Raw genomic sequence first — 20,257 nt, forward strand, 5'->3', positions numbered from 1 at the left:
GAGAATGAACTTGTCAGCTTCTCCTGCAACTTTTCCATTGGGAAAGGCAATGGGACGTATCTGAAGGGGGGACCGAGGGGTCCACAAAACTTGTACTTACGTGTGTGATAATGCTAGGGTGCCATGCTTGTTCAATGGACAAATACCGAAGAGGTTATGGAAGCACATCAGTAAAACAGTGGAGTTTAAAAGAGGGGTATGGACTTCCTTCACAAATTTGCAGACAAGGCTAGTTCTGAGGAAGCATGCGTTCCCAAAGTTGTCTAACAGCCCAAAGGCTGTCAGCAGTAGGCACAATGAGGACTGTGTAAGCTTAGAAGTTGATAATTCCTCAGTGTGCCTCCCAAGATTGGTATAGTTTGATGAAAATAATCTAGCTGTGAAAATGAGCAACTGTGAGTATCAGTGAGTCAGACACAAGGAGAAAATGATTAACTCAAGCAGGACATGAGTTTATATTGTTTTGCCAATTTAATAAACAAAGGGGTTGTTCTGAAGCCATTTAATTGCACAACAGGACAAGATAAAGTGCATTTCTGGGCAATCATAGCAAGGCTTTGCGTGCTTTGTGAAGCATGGTGTGAATGATTCGTGACTTCAGCCGCCGGAGAAGTTTTTAGTAACCCCTAGGAATTCATCACCTGAAGTCTCTCTCTTTAAATGAGAAATTCTCCAAAAGCTCTCACCTTGTATTTGGTAGAGATTACTAACATGCTCATACACATTTGTGCTTAGTATTTTAAAACTATTTCATAATTCTGTTCACTGTGCAAGAGTTTAAAAGCAAAAAAACCCAAAAGGGATAACTTCCAGAATGTAGAAAAGGTTGATGCAGAATAAATAAGCCAGTTTAGCAGTGCATTTTAACTAAGCTTCAAAATTCAATAGCATGAAAAGCCAATTATTGTGGAATTGTAGTACATCTGAAAACCTCTGCTTGAAAATCCCCCATACTATTGAGGTACAGGACCAGTAAAGAGCACTAAAATATCACAGGACCAAGAAGTGAAATCTTACTTCATTTATACAATCTTGCTTAATACATAGAGACGCAGTTTCTAAATTTTAAAAGAGCTAATGATATTATCAAGAAGATGTTTTAAAATGCTTTGTTTTCCCTGAACTTGGCATGGGTAGATGACTATATATTTACTTCAGATGTGTTATAACATAATGTTAAAATCAATATTGTGTTGGTTTACTGACAGAACCTATAAGACTTGGAATATTTTGTAGGCCAAATAAAACTAGGATGAGATGTTGTTTAGGGGGGTCTCCATTTTATCCTGATAGTCTAGTTCCCTTTTTTAGTTCTTTTGCCACTGTTTTTAAGTTATTCTATTTTCTTATTGTAAGCCAACCTCAGTCTTTGTTTGGGAAGGGTAGCATATACATCAAATAAATCAAGAATGAAATATCTAACATGGATTATATGTGAATATTAAGAATTAACATGGGCATAGAAAATTGACATACTATTAAACTAATACCAAACATGTGGCAGGGAAACTTGTGTGATAAATTGCAACTACATGACCTTTGTTCCTCTTATACATCCATGTACCTTGGGAAGTATTTACTTTTCAAAGGGAAAATGTTAAAAATAGCAACTTTGGGCACAGCAGGGTTAGATTTCTGGAATAAGTCCCAGAGGAAGAGATTTATGAGTGGAAAGGAAATACATGAGCTAATCAAAATGTCCAGGATAAACAGTAAAATAATGTGACAAATTAATTGCATAGGTTAATTAATGCCTGTGTAGATTAAGAAAGTGGATAGCTGCATACACATGTGCATACTCGGAGGAGCCTTGCTGTAGGTCTGTGTGTTCACTCAAGTGTGTATAATGATTATAAAATCTGTATGTTTACAGGAACTTAATAGCCGAATTATGCATTTGTGTGTGTATACATGTATGTATGTAATAAATATTTGATTTGTACAACTGTACAGATTCTGTGTCTGTGCAACATACTTCCAAGTAAGCTCGTGCTTTCATGCCGTGCCCTTGTGCTGGGGAGTTGTGTCTGGAGTAGAGTTCAAAATGCACAGAAAAAGAATGACTGGCCCGAGAATGTGTGTGCGCTGCAGTGGTTTGCTCAAATCAGGCTTGTCAGTATAGATGTATTACAGAAACTAAGAATACCCTGGGAAGGCTTACCTGAACACAGAAGTCAGTGGGAGTTTTCTAATGTAGAAAACTGCCAGACTGCAAGGGGAACCCAGATCCCTGCACAATGCTGCGAATCTCGGACAAATGCTATCCTAGAGTCATGCAGTCCAGGCCCGGGACTTGATCCTATTCCAGGACTGTCCCGCTCACTTAGGGATGGGTGGTCACCCTACTACCCTGCCTTATAGCTGATTTGAAACTAAAACAGTTAACTACCCCTGTATAGTAAACTAGTGTTACCGACCATTATTTTACCCCCCTCCTTGGTACCAAAATTAGGCCTTACCACCGCTGCTACCACTGAAGTAAACCCATGGAGCAGCAGTGTGCAGTGCCTCAATCTCTCAGGCAGCAGTAGGCTAGACAGAGAAGATACAGTCTTTGGTGGGTGATGTACTAAAAAGAAGCAAAAGAGATTTGTTGTCACTTTAAAGGAATGGAGACACTGAACCAGCAGCAATGATGTAGTTTGCGAAGTTGTGTAGTTTCAATTTAATTTCCTGACTGAAGACCAAGGACAGCGCTGAGGGCAGCACACTAAACTTAATATACTGCAGTGAAATGTTAACACTTCCCTCTTGAAACCCAGCCACAGAAGGTAGATATACATATCAGTATACTAGTCAGCCATGCTACTAATTCTCTTGCTGATAAGAGGATAAAGCCAAATGAAACATTTAAGCTCATAACTTATTTTGGTTTAATAAATCCTGTAGGGATGATGAACAGGAGTAAAATATCACATGCCCTTTTATCTGCATGGCTGAGTCAGCTGGTGGGAAGGGAATCTAGTGTGGGGAGGGGGCTTGCTTTGGCCAGGTCTAATCTGGCCGTGCAGTTAGGGAGCAAATCAGTGATGGCTGTGCGAGATGGCACGTCAGCTTGTTTGAAAGGGCTTTGAACTGTGAGTGGTGACAACTGGAATTGTTTTGGCTCTTCCTGAGCCTGGGGTCAGACTGAGAGGCACCCAGCAAGAAGAGAAAAGATATTTAAAAACAAAAAAAGGAAGCAAAGGACATGGCAAGCAGAGAGTTAGCAGATGCATTTTCAGATCCCATCTCAAAAGGACAGAGCTCTCTGAATGGATCACATGCGACTTATAGTTGCAGAAGGAGAAGATTCTGTAATATGTAGTAATTAAATTACCTTCCTTTTAGTCTGCAGTCCCTCTAGTGAAATGGAAGCAACCCAATTCTGAGTGTACTGGCCTGATGCATTGCATTAAAAGGATGTAAATAAAATTGATGTAAGTTTATGAATTTTTGGTGTGATAGATGTCAAGCCAGTAAGGATGCAGGACCCTCCCTTAATTTCATTTAGTTAGCTAATTTTGCCTCTAAGGAAAGACAGTGAAAAGAGAAGCCAGGGCTCTCCTTCAGATGTTTTGTTGATGTTACTTTGGTAATTAGATCTAACTTTCTTCTTTTTTCTTCCCTTTATGCAGTGCCCATGTATCTCAAGTCAGTAGTAACATTCCTGCTACTGGAGAGTAAGTGACTGTTTATAAATGCTGTGACTGTTTTCTGTATATGTACATTTTCAAAAATATTTAATTCTTTTATTTTTCTGTAATGGCTTAGTGCTACCCAAAGAGAGTTTATTTTTGCCCCAAATCAAAATTACTGTAGTGAAAATAAACCAAGTATAAAAATTACTTGCTTCTTTCCCGTGCCCTGTGGGGTGTTTTGATAGTACAGAACATGGGGAATTAAAGAACTTCAAACTTGCTGCACAGTATTAGCCTCTTATTCACTTGTATCACTTGAGTGTCTAGGAATCTGTCACAGAGTAGGACTCAAGAATGGTTGGTGCTTTACAAAACTAGAAATAAACAGTTGTCCCTGTCCCAAAGAACTTCCAAGCCCTCTTATTCACCTGATGTTGAAGTCCCCTAGTTTGGTGGGGGATTCTTACCAGTATCTGATGACTGTGTTATAGTTAAATCACATTTTGTCTATGATGATGTTTCAATTATAAACTCAGTAGTCTATCAATGTAGTCAAAAGTTAGTACAGACTTAAGATCTCTTTGGAGACTTCACTGCCCACAGACAGGGTCACATATTCATAGCTGATCAGTTTGGAATTAGCCAGACAACTCCCTAGAAAAAAATGTTTTGTGCGCTAAATTTCACTGCAGACAGAATTAAAGAAATTTGGAAGTTGTAGTTGAGCCATTTTTGACATATGGTCTTCCAGAGTACATGCTGAAACCCCTTCAAATTTTAGGAATAAATTTTCAAATTTTTTCAAAAAAATGATTGATCTCATACTTTACCCATGAATCTCCTCTGGCCTGTGAATATAGGAAACTGTGAAAAAAGAAGGAACTTTGCGTGTCTATACACATGCTCCAGGGGTGAAGGCATGGCATTTTAATTAGAGTGGCTCCTGGCCAGCCTTTTATATAATATTTAATTTTATTTGATATTTCATTTCCATTTCATATGAATGCTGCAAAGGTTGCTGGCCATTGTCAGATTAAACCTGCTAGTTTTGTTTAGGCTAACTTCTTTTTTCTTATGAACTAATAAGGGAGGGTTTTGACTACAATAATGTATCTCACATCAGGTTGCATTCCTGGAGTGGTAAATTTTCCATGTAGAAAGCATATAAGGAATAACCAGTTCATATAAAAAGACGGGATAAGGAACAACATTCTTTTTCCCAAAGGATATCATAGAAATGAATATCAACCATCCTGGAATTATTTATTGAGTTAAGGGTTCAGATGACATGGACATTGTAACAAATGATATCTTTTCTAAGAAGTTCAGATGTGAGAATGACTTAAGTACATTGGGGAGGACATTTTCCAAGACACATGGGGCAGCTGATTCCACTTAACCATCAACTGCCTTTTGAGTCTTTTGAAAATCTCCCTGTTATTTAGTGATCAGGAGCATGTATGAATATTGGTCACAATTTTATTCTCTCTAACCGTACTTTTAGCTACATGCCCTTAGCATATGGTCATTGCATACCTTGCTGCACATGCATCCACAGGCTTATGTGTAGAACACTAGATGTCTTTATTTCACAGAGCCTTCCTTTCTTGTGAAGCTGTAGCAGATTGTCATCAATCTTTGCATGCACTGTCCATGTTCACTTCTAGCTTCTCTGGGAGTCTGTCACCCCAAAATTGATAGGGAAGATTAAAGAAGAAACAAGGCTGTAACCCCAGTCTCATTTTTTATGGGCCAACAGCACTGGTCCAACACTGGGCAGAGAAGGGGAGTACACATAGCTTGTTAGGTTGTGGCACTGTAGGCATGTTTCCCCACATTGCACCACCTCTAGCTCTGCTCAGTCTATGCAGAGCAGGGATGACACACTGGTTGCCTCAAGCATGCATTAACAATCCAAACGTAACATACCTTTCCCACAGGTTTGCTTTCATAGGATTGGTCAGTGAGTTTCTTGTCATTTCCCCCTGGCTGTGTACCATGTTTTAGAAGGGTAATTTTTCCTTCCAGAACTGGGAGTGAATTAAAATAACCTGTAATTTTAGAGCCTCTCGGGTCATTACTGGTTTTCTAATCACTTCAATCTTGAATTTGCATTTCAAACAAATGTGAACTCTTCAGGGCAAGGGTGTTAACTTGGGAGGCCAAAGTTAGGTCCTTGCATTCATATCAGGGAGATAGGAAAAAATGGCCTGATTCACAGAAATATTGAGCAGCCACAGTGTATGTGGACACTAGTGGAAACCACGAGGGCTCAGCATTTCTGAGATGTGTCCTCACATCCTAACAGGGGCTTTACTACAAGTGTGCACAATCCCAAGTATAATTTTATGATATTGAAATACAGAAAAAAAAAAATAGTGTGTGTGTATCTGGAGGGGGATGGGGGCGAGGTTGGTTCATTTTTTTTTTTTTTGGGAGGCATTCTTGTCAGTCCATCCATTTACCTGACCTGTTCGGTTTGCCAGATATTTAGAGAAGACAATCCGCTCAGCAGTGGAACAGCACCTTTTTGATGTTCATGGCTCAGGAGGGCAGAGTTCAGAGGACTCTGAATCGGGAACATCTTCAACCTCTTCCAATGTGTCTGCTAAGCAGAGGCGGCGGCATCACAAAGAGCAAGATGAAGCCCGAAGAAACAGAGACATGTATGATCCTGATTTTTATTTTTTTTAAACAATTGTACAGGATTGATTGCATCATATTGTGTGCATTAACTTAGTGAGACTTTGACAGGATCTTCCCTGTTACAAGTTTTAGCGCAAGGAATGATTTTACACTCGTATGAGGCTCCGTTGCCATTAGCCGGAAGTGGGAGTTGCAGAGCTAGGGGCTTTATTAGTGGTAATGGAATGGACTGAAGCACAGTGTACAGAGATTCTTTCCGGGCTAAAATAACCTTTTTAGATGCTTTCCTAAAAAAAAGAAATACCTTTAAAATTAGGACTGAACTCATTTCATGCATGGAGACGCAGCTTACATTCAGGTTGTTTTTTAGTGGTCTGTAGGGTACTATGCAGCCACTTGAGGAAGCAAAGTGTTTTCTTTTTTTATTAAGGAAAAAAAACACTCTCTCATTTGTTCTAAAAAACTAGGCACTATTTTTGTTAACTGTTTCTCAAGGATTAAGAATGATGTATAGTATTCCTTTCTTCTCAGTGTTATACAGGTGACCTTTAGCTTATGCTATGGAAATGTTCACATTTCAAAGGCTTGTCCACTAACAACAGTGTGAGGGAAACAGAATATATTTTTCTATAGGGTGGTAAGGACAGTAGAATGGTATAATGTAGCCAACGTTTTGAAACCCAGGCCTTGGTGATATGAATACTTGCATATGTAACTGTAAGCATGTTCAGTAGGGGTGTGCAAAACAGGCTGTATTCCATTCGAATTCAGATTCAGACCAAATCAGGGATAGTGATTCGATTAGTTGATTCAGATCGTTGCCCAGATTCGATTCATATGAATCTGAAGATTCAATGCCAATTCAGAGAATCAGTGATTCGGTCATAGACACAACTTTAAATGTTTTTTCTACGTACCTTGAGGTACCAGGCGCGGCTCAAGAATGCTGAGAATGGTGGGACAGATGGAGTATCCCCCAGAAGCTCAGGGAGGCCCCCTGAATGCTTGGCGGCAAACCTGGAAGTGGATCGGAAGTACTTCTGCTCCATTTCTGGGTCCACCGCCAAGCATGCTGGGGACCGCCCCCCCATGGGATGCTCCATCCACCCCACCATCTCAGCAGTCACAAGCTGCCTGCTACCTTGAGGTATGTAGAAAAAACATTTAAAGCTGTGACTATGTCTGAATCATCAAATCTCTCTGATTTCAATTTGGAGAGATTAAAGGGTCTCCTGATTCTATTTGGATTCAGAGATTCGGCTTCCAGATCGAACCGAATCTCAGCCAGACTGAATCAGCGACCAAAGCTTTGCACAGCCCTAACGTTCAAGTCCTATTGTAGTTCAGTGTGTTTATAAATATCCATAAGATGGAGGCCTGAGGTCTGAAGTTAGGCTTTTATGTCCGTAATGAGTCCCCTAAATAAGGATTTAATTTTCAAAGATGTCAAGTTCCCACAAAACCTGCAGGAGCTGCAGGTTTTTTAGCACCTATACAGTCAAGTCACTTTTACATAGGAGTTTAACTCTAGGAACACAGGTTTGCAAATTGTAGTCCATGCTGCTTGACATGTGTGAAGACATTAATGAAGTAGAGAACAGCAATTACACTAAAAGCATTTCTATACAAACGAAGACAAGTTGAAAAGCTGGTTTGGGGATTTGGGCTTTCAAGCCATAGAAGCATCTGGCTATAAATCCAGAGTTGTTTTTCCTGTTTAGTAGCTGTGCTGACAGACTTCTCAGGTAAGTAGGTCAGAGATGGGCTAATGTACATGTTTAGAAGCATATAGTACTGCAGGGGCTATTGTTTCCTACTGTGCAGCCTCCACATTGCTTTACAGATCTGCCTTAGTACTTTCTAACCCAGGTGAGTACTACATCATCAATACTGTAATTGACTCCCAAACCCCAGATGCCATTTCTAAACACAATGCTTTGGAGAATTGGGTCATTTCCATGGCCTCAAAGACAAATTGTGCTGGGATTTGGGTGGTGGTTGTCTCCCTATTGCTTGGACATAAGTTTAAAGAGGCTCTGTAATGTCACTGACTTAAACAACCATGCAATTTAAAACTAGGAGAGTATTTACTACATAAATCTGTACATGGACTTGCACGAAGTACATTGCAAGTTCTGCAGTCTGCTGTAATGGATCAGTTTGGCTGAGGTTATAATAATTATAGTGCACAGATAAAAGAATATCTTCTAGATTTGGTTGTAGGATTCTCTTTCATCTTGCTCTTCCTATGAATCATGAACTAGAAAGCAACTGGAAGGAGTTTTAAAAAAATATGAATACTCTGTACCTCATTAACATAGTCCAAACCCTTTGAAGCAATTTTTTTTTCTTATTTACTCTAGTGCAAATCTAGAGCAACTTTGCTGAAGTCACGTAGGCAGAACTCGGGTTTCAGGATCATTCCTGCTTACAACAGTTGCCAAACATTCCAGCATGACAGACCTGCATTTAACCTGAGGGAGCACAGAGTTTAAAAAAAAGAAAATACATTATTGCATGCAAATATAAAGAATACAGTAATGCATACATTTTGTAAAGGTTTCTTTTACTACACAAAATAGAGAGAGCCCTGTTTAAGAGGACAGGGCAGTGGATTCCAAAGGACAAATGCAGGGGATGCCCTATCCCCTATTTCCTCCAACTATACCCAAGGAGCCAAAATTGACAATATTTCAGGAAAATGCCTGCAAATCCAACAAGGTATAACAAAAATCTAGTGTCACACAAGAAGATGTTAACCAAGCTATCCTACTCACACACCACACAGCATATTATGCAGACTTTTATTACAGCACTATACTTACAGTTGAGGAGACACTTTCGTTCCTATTCTGTCTTCTACTCATGCTTATTCTTATGCCTGAAAGCATGTGCAAGAGTCTGTATAGAAGCTGTACCAAAACTCTGCACTTAGTTAACAGAAATTGATGGTTGTTGGTCACTTAAAAAATTTGTCCCAAGCTAAAATTCACCACCCTAAGCTTAAATAACCAATTGTACATCCAGGAGCTAGGCCAGGTTCCACTGAAGTCAGTGACATTCTTGACAGCCGGATAGGGTCTGAAGTGTTGATCCCTACTTATGTTTTCTCAGGGGATGTTCTGCACCTGAGCTTATCTTGTAGCTCGGATTTAGGATTTCATAGCATGCATTGTATCTGCTGTAATAAGAGGTGCCTGCAGTGCTAGGTGCACGGGGTTCAGGATATGCTTCCGGAACTGTTCCACGCAGCACAATGCCTTTTTATGCTGTTATCATTAATATAGTAGGACATCAACATCTTTAAAGAACAGCTTGTAGCCATGTAACTTTTCTGTTTAGGGAGGTCATCAACAAAGAAAACATTCCCTCTGGATTCAGCAGCCTTGAAGATTGTATTCTGACTGCTCAGGAAGCAGAAAAATTACAAGACAACAATTCGGGGTATATTGGAGAGAGGAATAAACCAAAGCGGCAGAAATCCAGCACCAAGCTTTCTGAGCTTAATGACAACCAGGATAACCCTGTGGTAAGCAAACATGCTGCACAGTTTGCAGAGATGGTCAGGATCTTGTTGTGAAAGAGCATTCCATTCAATCAACAGAACTCTCCATTGCCTAAATCTTGAGTAACTGTTTTCAGAGGTATAATTGTTTGTACATTGCACTTGTAAGACCTTTGGGGATCAGACCCCAAACTACTGCAGTAAAGATGCAGAGAAAGGCCCAGACTTTGATCCTCAGAATCTACACTCAGCTGGTTCTCTTCTCGAAACATTTAGTTGTTTTGCTGTTTTAAAGAGTGCAAAACAATATATTTTTTAAACCAGAGTAAGGAAATGAAGTTTGCCCCTAATTTTGCAAGGGTGTAATGGATCATAGATTGGACTCTTTCTCTCTGAATTTCCCTCCATTTCCCCTCCTCCACCCCCCCCCCTTTTTTTTTTTTTTAAATCCCAGCTATTTTTGAGTTGGAGCACTGTATGTTTTCAACAAGTGATGTGTAGTGAGAGTGGGAGGGGTATAATTAGTGAGCTGTCTGGTATGTTTTACACAGGTTAATGTCACTTCGTGCTAGCAGTGGCTGCACTTCTGGGGCAGAGGTTAGGGTGGATGGAAATGTGTGGGGAATGGTATTACACATGGAGTTTGCAAAATGCTTGGGAATTTTTTGGAACAAAAGTTGATCTGTCCAGTTACCTTTTCCTTTTTAGCGATTTACATGGCTGGTACAGATGTAATATTCTGCAAATTATGAGCACAATGGTATGTGTGCAGCCTTTGGGATGCACACATTTACACTGGGAGCCTTTAATTTGGAGTCATAGCATGTGTGTAGTCCCTCTTTGACCTTCAGGGGACATGTCTACACAAGACATTTATCACACAGTAAACTAATGAGCTGTGCAGTGAACATCACGCATCTACACATGGACCCCTTTTAGGTTGGAGTAAATTAATTTACTCCACAGTAGACTAGTACTTAAACACTATCCTGCTGTGGAGTTATTTTTACTCCACAGAAGCATGCATGTAAACACTGTGCTGGCTGGCTGGGGAACAAGGGTGCTCCAGTATAGGGCCTGCCTGCTGGCTAGCCCTACATTGAAGCACTTTAGTGCCCCAGCCAGCCCCTTCACAGCACATTAAGTTCTGGAGCCCCCTGCCAGCCAGGGATGCTCTGACCCAGCTCAACATGCGGCGGTCCTGTGCAAACAGCACACCTGGAGCAAGAAGCTCCAGAGTTTTTATTGACTTTGCATTAACATGCATATATAGATGCACTTGGGTAGAAGACCTTTTGCCCACAGGGACAAGCTGCAAAGATACTTGATTCAGCTGCCTTCCCCACTCCAGCTAATCCAAGCACCAAATTTTGTATTAGTAGGTTAGAGTCTACACCATTTTTCAAGTTCAGTCCATTGCTAAAGACAGGCATTCAATGCAGTCTAAGTGGAACCCCACAAACTCTTAATACTGCCACTAGTGCTGGAATACCTCAAGAAAAATTATGCATTCCCAGCTGTAGAGTATGTCCTCTGACTCTAGTTGGCTGTGTTCCAAAGTCTGGTATAGGTGAGCGCCAGCTAAATGGTACGTATTTGTTTTGCAAAAGTACATTGTGTTCTGACATCTCCTGTTTAGATTACAAAACCACGATTATTTCAGAGTAAAGTGTATGCAAATTCCAAAGTGATTGAATTGGCTTTTTGAGTGTAGTAGGTGGAATAGAAATTGATTGAACAGGGAAGAAAGCACCATAGGCTCTGCGTATCATGAAAAATCAATATCCTGTTGCATACAATAGAATATCTGTGCTCTTTGCAGCATGCATATTTTTAAGAGCTGTTGCAAGCGGCACATTTAAGCACTTGAGGCTCATGTGCAGTTGGCATTTGACCTGGGTGTTCAAGAGGCAGTCACCATGCAGGCAGCCTCCCCAAAATAACCCACTAACTGTCTGGCCCATGGCTCCTAATAATTGTAGTATTATCATTGTGGCTACCACAGGTGGCAAGGACTGAACACTCAGTGATTTCCCCATAGGACAAACAGTATGTGTGATTGGCTTTGTCCTTTCTCTTATTCAGATGGGCTGTCCTGTTTTCTTTGGGGGTTATTGTTATTCTTACATTTATATCTTTAACAAATGAAGCAGTGATGTTCTAAGATCATGTGAAAAGTTTCTGTTGCTTTCTTTTAAATCACTCCAAGGGAAATCAGTCTTGGCAGACTTGGGACCACATTCTGGGTTTTGAATGTATGCATGCAACTACGACTGAAGTAAGAGGGCCTAACTAGAATGGTGGTCTTAAAGTGGGAGAATATGATACCAGCATGCTCTTCCAAGCCGCCTCACCCAGTCAAAGGAGTACAAATGCTCCTTACAGCAGATGACTGTGGCCTTTGAGAGGGAAACACTAATAAAATAGATATTTGGTAGGTTGGATGGGTTGGGGAGACACTAGTATCTGACTCTAGTGAAAGACTGTATGATTGCATTGCCCAAAACATCTTTCTCTCACGCTTCTGTATTGTGCTCCACCCCTGAAAGGTAGATCTTACAGAGGTCAGGATCATTATTTTTTCTACCTAGAGCCTATCCAGAGCACACCAAGGAACTGTGGTCATCTCTGTCTCCTCTGTGGTTTGACAGAAGATGCACTTCAACTGAAATGTCAAATGGGAGCATAAGGAATATTTTTTGACTGTTTTAAGGAAAGTGCCACACAAAATAGAGACTGCACTGCAAAGAGTCAGCCTCTGCCAACAATATGGTGCACAGGGACATCTTAGCAAATAGGTGGGAGAATTATAAGGACATCTTCTGTGTATGCTGATATATTTGTACAGCTGCTACTCATGAGGACCAGCAGAGACCGTTTGAGCTGGCATAGAAATTGAACTTTATTTATTTCATGTTATATTGCAGTAAAACCAATCAGTCTCAATCACAAAGAAGTCCTCATTGTTCCATGCAAAGTATAAATCCATAGTGAGGGCTTGCCTACACAGGAAAGTTTTGCCACTTGTACTGGTACAGTTAAATTCCATCTCAAGCAATGTACAGATAATCCAAAAAAGGCACTGTTTTAGTGGTGAGGATAAAGCGATAGAGGTTAGTGTACCTTGCTACTAATCCAGAAGGATGAATTTGAGCCTCGTATTAGCCCAGCTGTATATGGGTTACTGGTTCTTCCGGCTATGAGTCACAGGCTCCTGGATATGATGCTATCCCCATCAATGTCTTGTGATGTGCCTTACCACACTAGCTCACTGGCCCACGTGGGCTTGGCTTGGACTTTGTTGTTTTAGACTTATACCAGAAGTGTGCCTACACAGCACTGATGTAGCTCTGCTGCTTTAAATTCATACCTTTATCTTTTACCAAATTAATTCTGTAGCATACCTTTCAGGCCCTCCCATTTCATCCTTTTCCACAGCTTCTCTTGCCTCATCCAACTTTGTCCATGAAGCTTGAAGGGGTTAGTTGAATACTGTATGGAAATGCTCATAGGTGCATATCCTGACTCAGTGTAAGGGGCAATATAAGAGAAACTTCTGAGCAGAACCAAGTAATAAATATTAAAAACTAATTCTTTGCCATTAGTCATTTAAATTGTGCTCAAATGTAATATCACTAGATGTAAGTAATTTGGAAGAGGCCCATAAGGCAAGGCTGAACCCATAACATGGCTGCTGTGTTTTTATTTTATGATCAACAGAACAGGATTTCTGGGATGTTTAAAAAAAAAAAAAAAGGAAGTTCTATGATCCACATCTCTGGAATTCTGTACTCGTGTACAGTCCAGGAACTGCCTTTTCCAACACTGCCAGAGGACTTCCTTCCTCCTATTTAAACTTGCCAGAGCTTGTCTTCAGAGGAGGAGACTATCCAAACATTAGAATTGAAAAATTATACTTGCCTGCATGAATTGATGGTGATCAGTACCTTAATCTGAAGGTCTAGATCTGAAAGATTTTTCTCTTGTTAATATAACCTCTTTATCTAAGCATAGCATAAGGAGAATTCTGCAATATGCTTGAAATCTGAAAGAAAAATTGAACCGAAAACAATTATAAATAAATAGCCATATGCAGTACTTCTTCACATGTCTGCTTTATTTAGTCCCTCCTATTTATCCTCATTTATAGATAATACAGAGATGAGTGGTTTTCAGCAAAAAGAATGTGACATACGTGTGTTGTTTACAAATATGGAATATGTATCTTGACTTTGAGTGATAATTGCTTTAAAAAATTATAATTCAGATGAAGGGTTAAATTCTTCACATCTGTTACACCTCCAGAAAGCTGCAAGAAATTTACCACATATCCCTAATTGTCCATTTGCTTTGGCCATTTCTTTTGTGTATACATGCAAATGTACATGTTTTTGTGACCCCACTTTTGTGTGTCATCTCTTTTTTTTTTTATGCTTCTTTTAAAAATGTAGCTGGGAGACTGCTAAGAGACACAAATAGATTCTGTGTTCTGTGGTGACTGAAATCATCTCTGTACCAGTGAAATAAGTGATTTTTATAAGCCATTTTTACACACCCAAACAGACCAGCTTTATGATTGCCTTTTATCATGTCTTTTATCTCAAGCTTGAAAAAGTAACGCTAGTGTACTTTGTAGCTGATAAGCAAAGCGAGACAAACAAATCTCAAAACAAGATCCTATAATGATGTTAATCTCTTGTCCTCTTGGCTTGCATTATCTCCCTGCCAGCAGCAATACTTTTTTTGTATTTTTCACCGCCTTAGCATTTTCAAGAAAGGGGTTCTTCTTGAGATCAACACAAATAGCACTGAATGGAAAATTATTTTGATAACATATCATTTTGTTATGTCCATATTTAAAATACTTGATATCGTGGTTTTGAATAGGGATGTGGGAGAGGGGAGAGGACCAACTGGCAGATCTTGATTTTATTGCCCGCTTTTACACTGCTCAAACAATCACTTTAACTCCCCTTTCCTTTGATTTCTCAACCCATTAAATGGGGACAATAATATTTGCTTCACTTAGTTGCTCCCCATGAAGAAGAAGTTGAGGCCTCTTGGTGAAAGATGCTAAGAAATTGCAAAATACTATTTTTTTAATTGCTGAAAATGGGTAATAAAATAGGCTTTTTATATTGTATCTGTATAAAAGAGAAATGTGTGATCAGCATCTAGTTTTTTTATGTACGTTCTGATAATGGTCTTCAACATTTCTTCCTTCATACATCTTATTGTCTTAATACTGTTTTACAGAGTATGGAAAACTTTAGCTCACCAAGGCCTGTAGACAGAACAGGACCTGACGATATGGAAATTGTATCTGAAGAAAGGTGATTTTTATAGCATGTGTTTTCCTTTCCAAGTAGTGCTGTGTGTTCTTACTGTTCAGGAACATGGAGGGGACTTTTAAACAATGTGGAAGGCCTTCTTCACCATGTTAGCCCCACATTGGAGCAGTATAATGGTACAAGCAGGCCTCTATCCTACCTCCACACACCTCCAATGCCAGAGATAATAGAAGGTGGTGATGGGGAGCAAGCTAAAGAATTTGTGTTTTCATAGAAGCTAGTGCCTTAAAGCCATGTCTGCAAGTGTTATGAAGAAATAAGACCCTCCCACTCCACATGCACACAGCTCTGCAACTGGAAGTTTAGACAGCTTAGAGTGGTCCTGAGCAAGTGCCCTGTTGCCTTCTTCCCAAGATAGATCCTCAGCGCAGCGACAGAGCATGGTCTCAGGATATCATAAGCTGTCTACACTTCTAATTACTGAGAGAGGCTCACCTGAGTGAGAATTAATCATTTTGATGGTAATGTCTGTTGGGAGTTTTTAATTTGTTTGGATTAAGGGCAGCAGAATTTAATTCTATTATATTTTCCACAAATAGCTCCTAAGAGGAGATGGCTAGGATAGCAACCTGAAGAACAGGGACATTGAATGTTACCTCTTTGCTACATTTACTAGCAAGCACACCCAGATCTTTTCTCGGCATGTAGGCTTCAGCAACCAAAATATTAGAAGCCAAGTGTACCTCTGTCTGTTTTGTTTTCTGAAGATATTGTGTTGTACATTTATAACTTGCTTATTCTTTTTTTTCTTTTACAGCAAAGAAAGTGAGAATGATGATGTTTTTTTCAAGCATTCAGAGGTTGGTGTTCAGTATTTTTGAGTTGGTTCCTAGGCAAAATCGCTGTGGTCTTCATAGAATTAGAAACAATTGGTTGGGTAGCTAAGTGTCCCAAATGAAACGGTCCAGCTCTAAGCATCCCCTCATACACAACCACTCTTAAGACATGGGTTCTGCTTCTTGTTTCTCCCAGATACATGTTTAAATACTCCTTGATGTTAAATTATCTGCTTCCATCTCCAAAACCCCTACTTGCCAAAAATATAAAAGTTAGTAAAATCAGCAGTTTGGTTTAGGTGATAAAGATCATAGTGAACTGGGCATGTGACTGATTGATTGACTCATGATATACAAGATTTACCTGTCTCTTCTTGTTTTGCTGAAATAATTATGGCCTTTTATTTAAGACTTCCCATTGTGATTCTGTAATCTTTGGGGATCTGTGTGTGTGATTGTCATCTGAGGCAAGTTAAACTTTTTCCCCTTTCCCTCCTAGTGTCAATGCCTCAATCTGATTTGCTATGGAGACTTATTTCTCCTGTGTGCTTTTCCTTTTTCTGCCCCTGCCTTCTCGCCTCTTACTCCTTCAGTGTTCTGAGAGAGAGAGAGACTGGCGTGACATCCTTTAATTCCAGTTGGTGTAAAAAATGGCTGTGGTATTCTTTCTTCCCACAATTCATGTGGTTGTACCTGAGAGGGCAATGGAAGGGGTGCTCCTGTGGCCAAGCTGCCAGCACTTTAACAACCAGTTCATGTTTTCATGCTCAGGGCCTGAATCTAGACAGTGCATCATTTAAAATGCTGAAGAGCCCTCTGCACCTGCACCTGCACCCCTTTAGTTGTCACCACTGATAGCACCAGTCACAGTGAGAAATTTTAGGAGGAAAAATAAGAGCAGTTTTTCTGTTGCAGAGAACTCAAAAGCTCACAACAGGTTGGCATGCTTTTAACACTGGATCCCTGGTTGGGTTTACATTGTGAATCATGTTGGTGTCTAACAGTGCTGGCATTGTGTGCCTGGCAGCCCACCTGAAAGGATCTTGAGGCACTTCAGCACCCATGGCACCTGGTTGAGAATCATTGATCTAAAAGTTACTGGAGTCATGTTTTCAGGAAGGGAGGCAACGCTATAAGGGACAGTGGCTTAGTGCCAAGCTCTGAGTTTCATCAGTGCATAGTTCTCCCTTCGCTCTCAGGAGGGAAGTACTATGCTAGTTGTGTTCTTGGTGTAAATGATTCCCCACTGCCTCAGCCGTGTGGGTGACTGCATTTATGGGAGGGAAGGAGGCAAAGGCAATGGCTCCAACTATACCTTTCCTCCTTATCGTGCTGTGGGGGAGAAGAGATCGAGACCTGTGGGGGGCACTACCCCCGAGGTTGCTACTTGTACTACAGGCTGTAACTACCCTACTAACATCTATGTGGCAATGTTTTGCCTCCAAAATAACATGTTATATTTTTAAGGAGTTGAAATATTGAATTGGGATTTTAAAATGAACATCTTGTTAGAAAGAATTTAAAATTCAATGATAATTTTAGCTACAAAAAAAAAAGTCATAACATTGTCCCAGATGTCGCATTATATAGGAATTACGGGGTCAAGAAAATGTTACATTCCTGCGGGGTTGCTTTACATTCCTTGTGCCCATAACCCTGTTGCTTAGTGGAGCTTAGAAACATACCTTTGATAACAAACAACTCATTCAGAATGAGCAAAAGGCTCTTTCTTGCCCCTCCCCTCACCCACCGTACGTCCAACATAAGGGTATTGGACAAGGTATTTGGAGCTGGCAGGCTGAGATCACTGAGCAGGCACTAGTTGGTGCTTATGCAGATTTTAAATGTCTGTCTTCAGACACCCATGTCCTGTGCTTTTGCAGCCTTTGAATTTGCTGCAGAATCCTCACTCTGAGGCACAAATGTGCTCCAGAAAACGCACCTGGACTTGAGATGAAAGGTTTCTCACTTTTCAAACTCAAACTAAGCTGATGCAGTGGTATCTGTTGGAACCTGTTTACTGCCTGAAACAATGGCTCTGAGAAGCATGATCTGCTTATATTCAGTTTCAGTGGTATATTTGCTTTGGAGCTAATGATGCAAAACTATTTGTTGACACGTTAACTGCCAACCATATTAATATTCAGCTCACAAGCTTGTTGTACAAACTAGAACAACTTCCCACACTTCCCCAGATGTTGTGGGGGGAGGAAACTGACTACCAAAACTTCCATCTTCCTCCTGACAACTTCTACAGCACATTTCCAGTGCTAAGTTCTGTAGAACTTCCAGAACTGCAATTTTAGTACTAAATTCACTGCTAAATGACACTGAACATTTGAAATAGAGATTCCAATAAACTATATGAAATTTAATAAAAGATTAACCTACAAAGGGATAATTTAGACCTCTATTGATTTCCCCCCCCCCAGTCTAATTCAGTAATTATTCAGTAGAATAGTTTAGTTTGAGGGGGGGGGTTTGCTTTGTTTTTAAGGTATGTAGACAGCAGCAGGCTCTCCAGTCTCACGAGGAGTGTCATAAATCAGGGCTGTAGCTGCAGAAAAGACAGGGTCTTGCATTTTGCTCAGTTGTAAAGATGCCTCTTTTTATAGTTCTGGTCATTTGTTTGAAGTAGGAGAGTTGAGCATTTTCAAACAAACACAGAAGAGATTTGGTTTATACCTAGATTTTAGCATAATACCAACTTCGGAACTGAATTTCAAAATGTTCCCATTCCTGTTTGTTTCTAATAGTTTGAGATATCTGAGCACATACATCATTGTATGGCTTTTGGTACAGAAATCATGATTTCATCTCTGTTCAAACAGCACCTTTACACTGTAGTCTCTACTACAGCTCAAACAGGAACAACAACAAAAATCATCATTGTCAATTGTCATACCTATTTGCTGAGTAAAATCTACCTCTGCTTATTATTGTCCTAAAAACATGAGTTTATGTACCATTTCAATGCTATTCATAGCCTTTCTGGTTCTAGGACCTGCATTTCAAGTATACTTTTCTGTCTTTGTTTTTGGTTTGTCCCTGCATAAACTTCCCTGGAATACATTGTAAAATGCAAGGTCTGATTCTTAAATCTCATTTATTGTGCACCAGTAGCTCCATTAGTACAGAAGTCATTTAAAATGTCTGCTTTACTTTTATTTTTGGCTCGGGCTCAGCCAGGCAATTAAACTCTAAATGTCATCAGCTGCTCCTCAGTGGGCATGTCTACATGGTAACTACGTCGCTGTAGGGCAACAAGCTGTGTTTTAGTACTGCCCATACTGCACTGTATGTGCAACACACAGTTATTTTTAGCAGCTGCTTCACTGTAGAGGTGCACTATAACCGGGGAGCATGCCACTACAGTGGAGTAGCTGCTGGTCACGTGTATACACCTGTGGATGCTATGTTACCATAGTGTGTAGCATCATGTGCAGACACGCCCAGTTTTCTGGAAATCCCAATTATTTGCACCTACAAAGTACAGCTGCAAAAGCAGTTTCTAAAAATCCCAATGCAAGTATTTTTTGTTGCTTTTTAGGTTTTTAAGATTTTCTTATTGTTTGTTATTAATATCAGCAATATGTGATGACTTTCCGGCTGGTGAGATTATCAGTATTGTCCTTTAGATTTACAGGGGATGGTGGCATAGTGGCCTGTAAAGCTCAGTTGTTTCCTTTCTTTCATCTTTCTAGCTGTCACAGAGATTAGAAGCCAGTAGCATCAGAAAAAAAATTGTCATGCAAATACTAAATTATCCATGAGAACATAGGTTAGTGTGTTAATTCAGATGCATTAAGTTTACACTACTACACATCTGTCTTGTCTCTCCTGGGTCTAGGTCACTTATTCTTCAAAATGCCTAATGGTTTATTCATTGTTTTAGGAGGTACATAAGTGAGCTAGTAGCTCATATCTCTAGGAACAAAGAGAAACTGGTTGCTATAACAGTGCAGATCCGTTCTCAAGTAAGATTTTCAAATATTTCTGTCAACTAAGTGGCCTTGAAAGAAAAAGACTTGGTCAGTTATGTCAATGAAAATCTTTACCCCTCTGAAACATGAATAGTATCCTGCTGTGGATATATCTTAAGTCATGGTGAGTCATGACATTATAAGGTCATTATGGGAAAACATTTAATTCAGTGTTATAAATGATGGTGATAAGAGAAAATACATTTGCTGTTTGCTTTCTTTCGAATGATCTGTTTACTTTTGAATGTTCTGATAGCTGGCAAAGAAAATGGTCTCTATGAATTAGGCTGCTGATGTGCAATTTTCCAGTTGTGATAGAAACTTTATACTTTCACTCCAAGACCCTTGGACTCTTGCCCGCCTCCCCTACCTCCCC

At 40.0% G+C, this 20,257-nt stretch overlaps 1 protein-coding gene across 6 annotated transcripts in view; it reads left to right on the plus strand.

Annotated features, from left to right (window-relative positions):
- The window catches only part of FAM13A (family with sequence similarity 13 member A), a 236,904-nt gene that overhangs the window by 185,641 nt on the left and 31,006 nt on the right, over positions 1 to 20,257 (plus strand). For all 6 annotated transcript variants that reach the window (XM_019552864.1, XM_019552862.1, XM_019552863.1 and 3 more), the window contains 5 exons: positions 3,618 to 3,662; positions 6,107 to 6,286; positions 9,609 to 9,795; positions 15,028 to 15,104; positions 15,880 to 15,922. In XM_019552864.1, coding sequence (XP_019408409.1) covers positions 3,618 to 3,662; positions 6,107 to 6,286; positions 9,609 to 9,795; positions 15,028 to 15,104; positions 15,880 to 15,922 — 532 coding nt within the window. The remainder of the gene's footprint in view (positions 1 to 3,617; positions 3,663 to 6,106; positions 6,287 to 9,608; positions 9,796 to 15,027; positions 15,105 to 15,879; positions 15,923 to 20,257) is intronic.

This window comes from Crocodylus porosus, unplaced genomic scaffold, assembly GCF_001723895.1.
Source record: "Crocodylus porosus isolate Cpor-Errol unplaced genomic scaffold, CroPor_comp1, whole genome shotgun sequence".
Taxonomy (NCBI): domain Eukaryota; kingdom Metazoa; phylum Chordata; order Crocodylia; family Crocodylidae; genus Crocodylus; species Crocodylus porosus.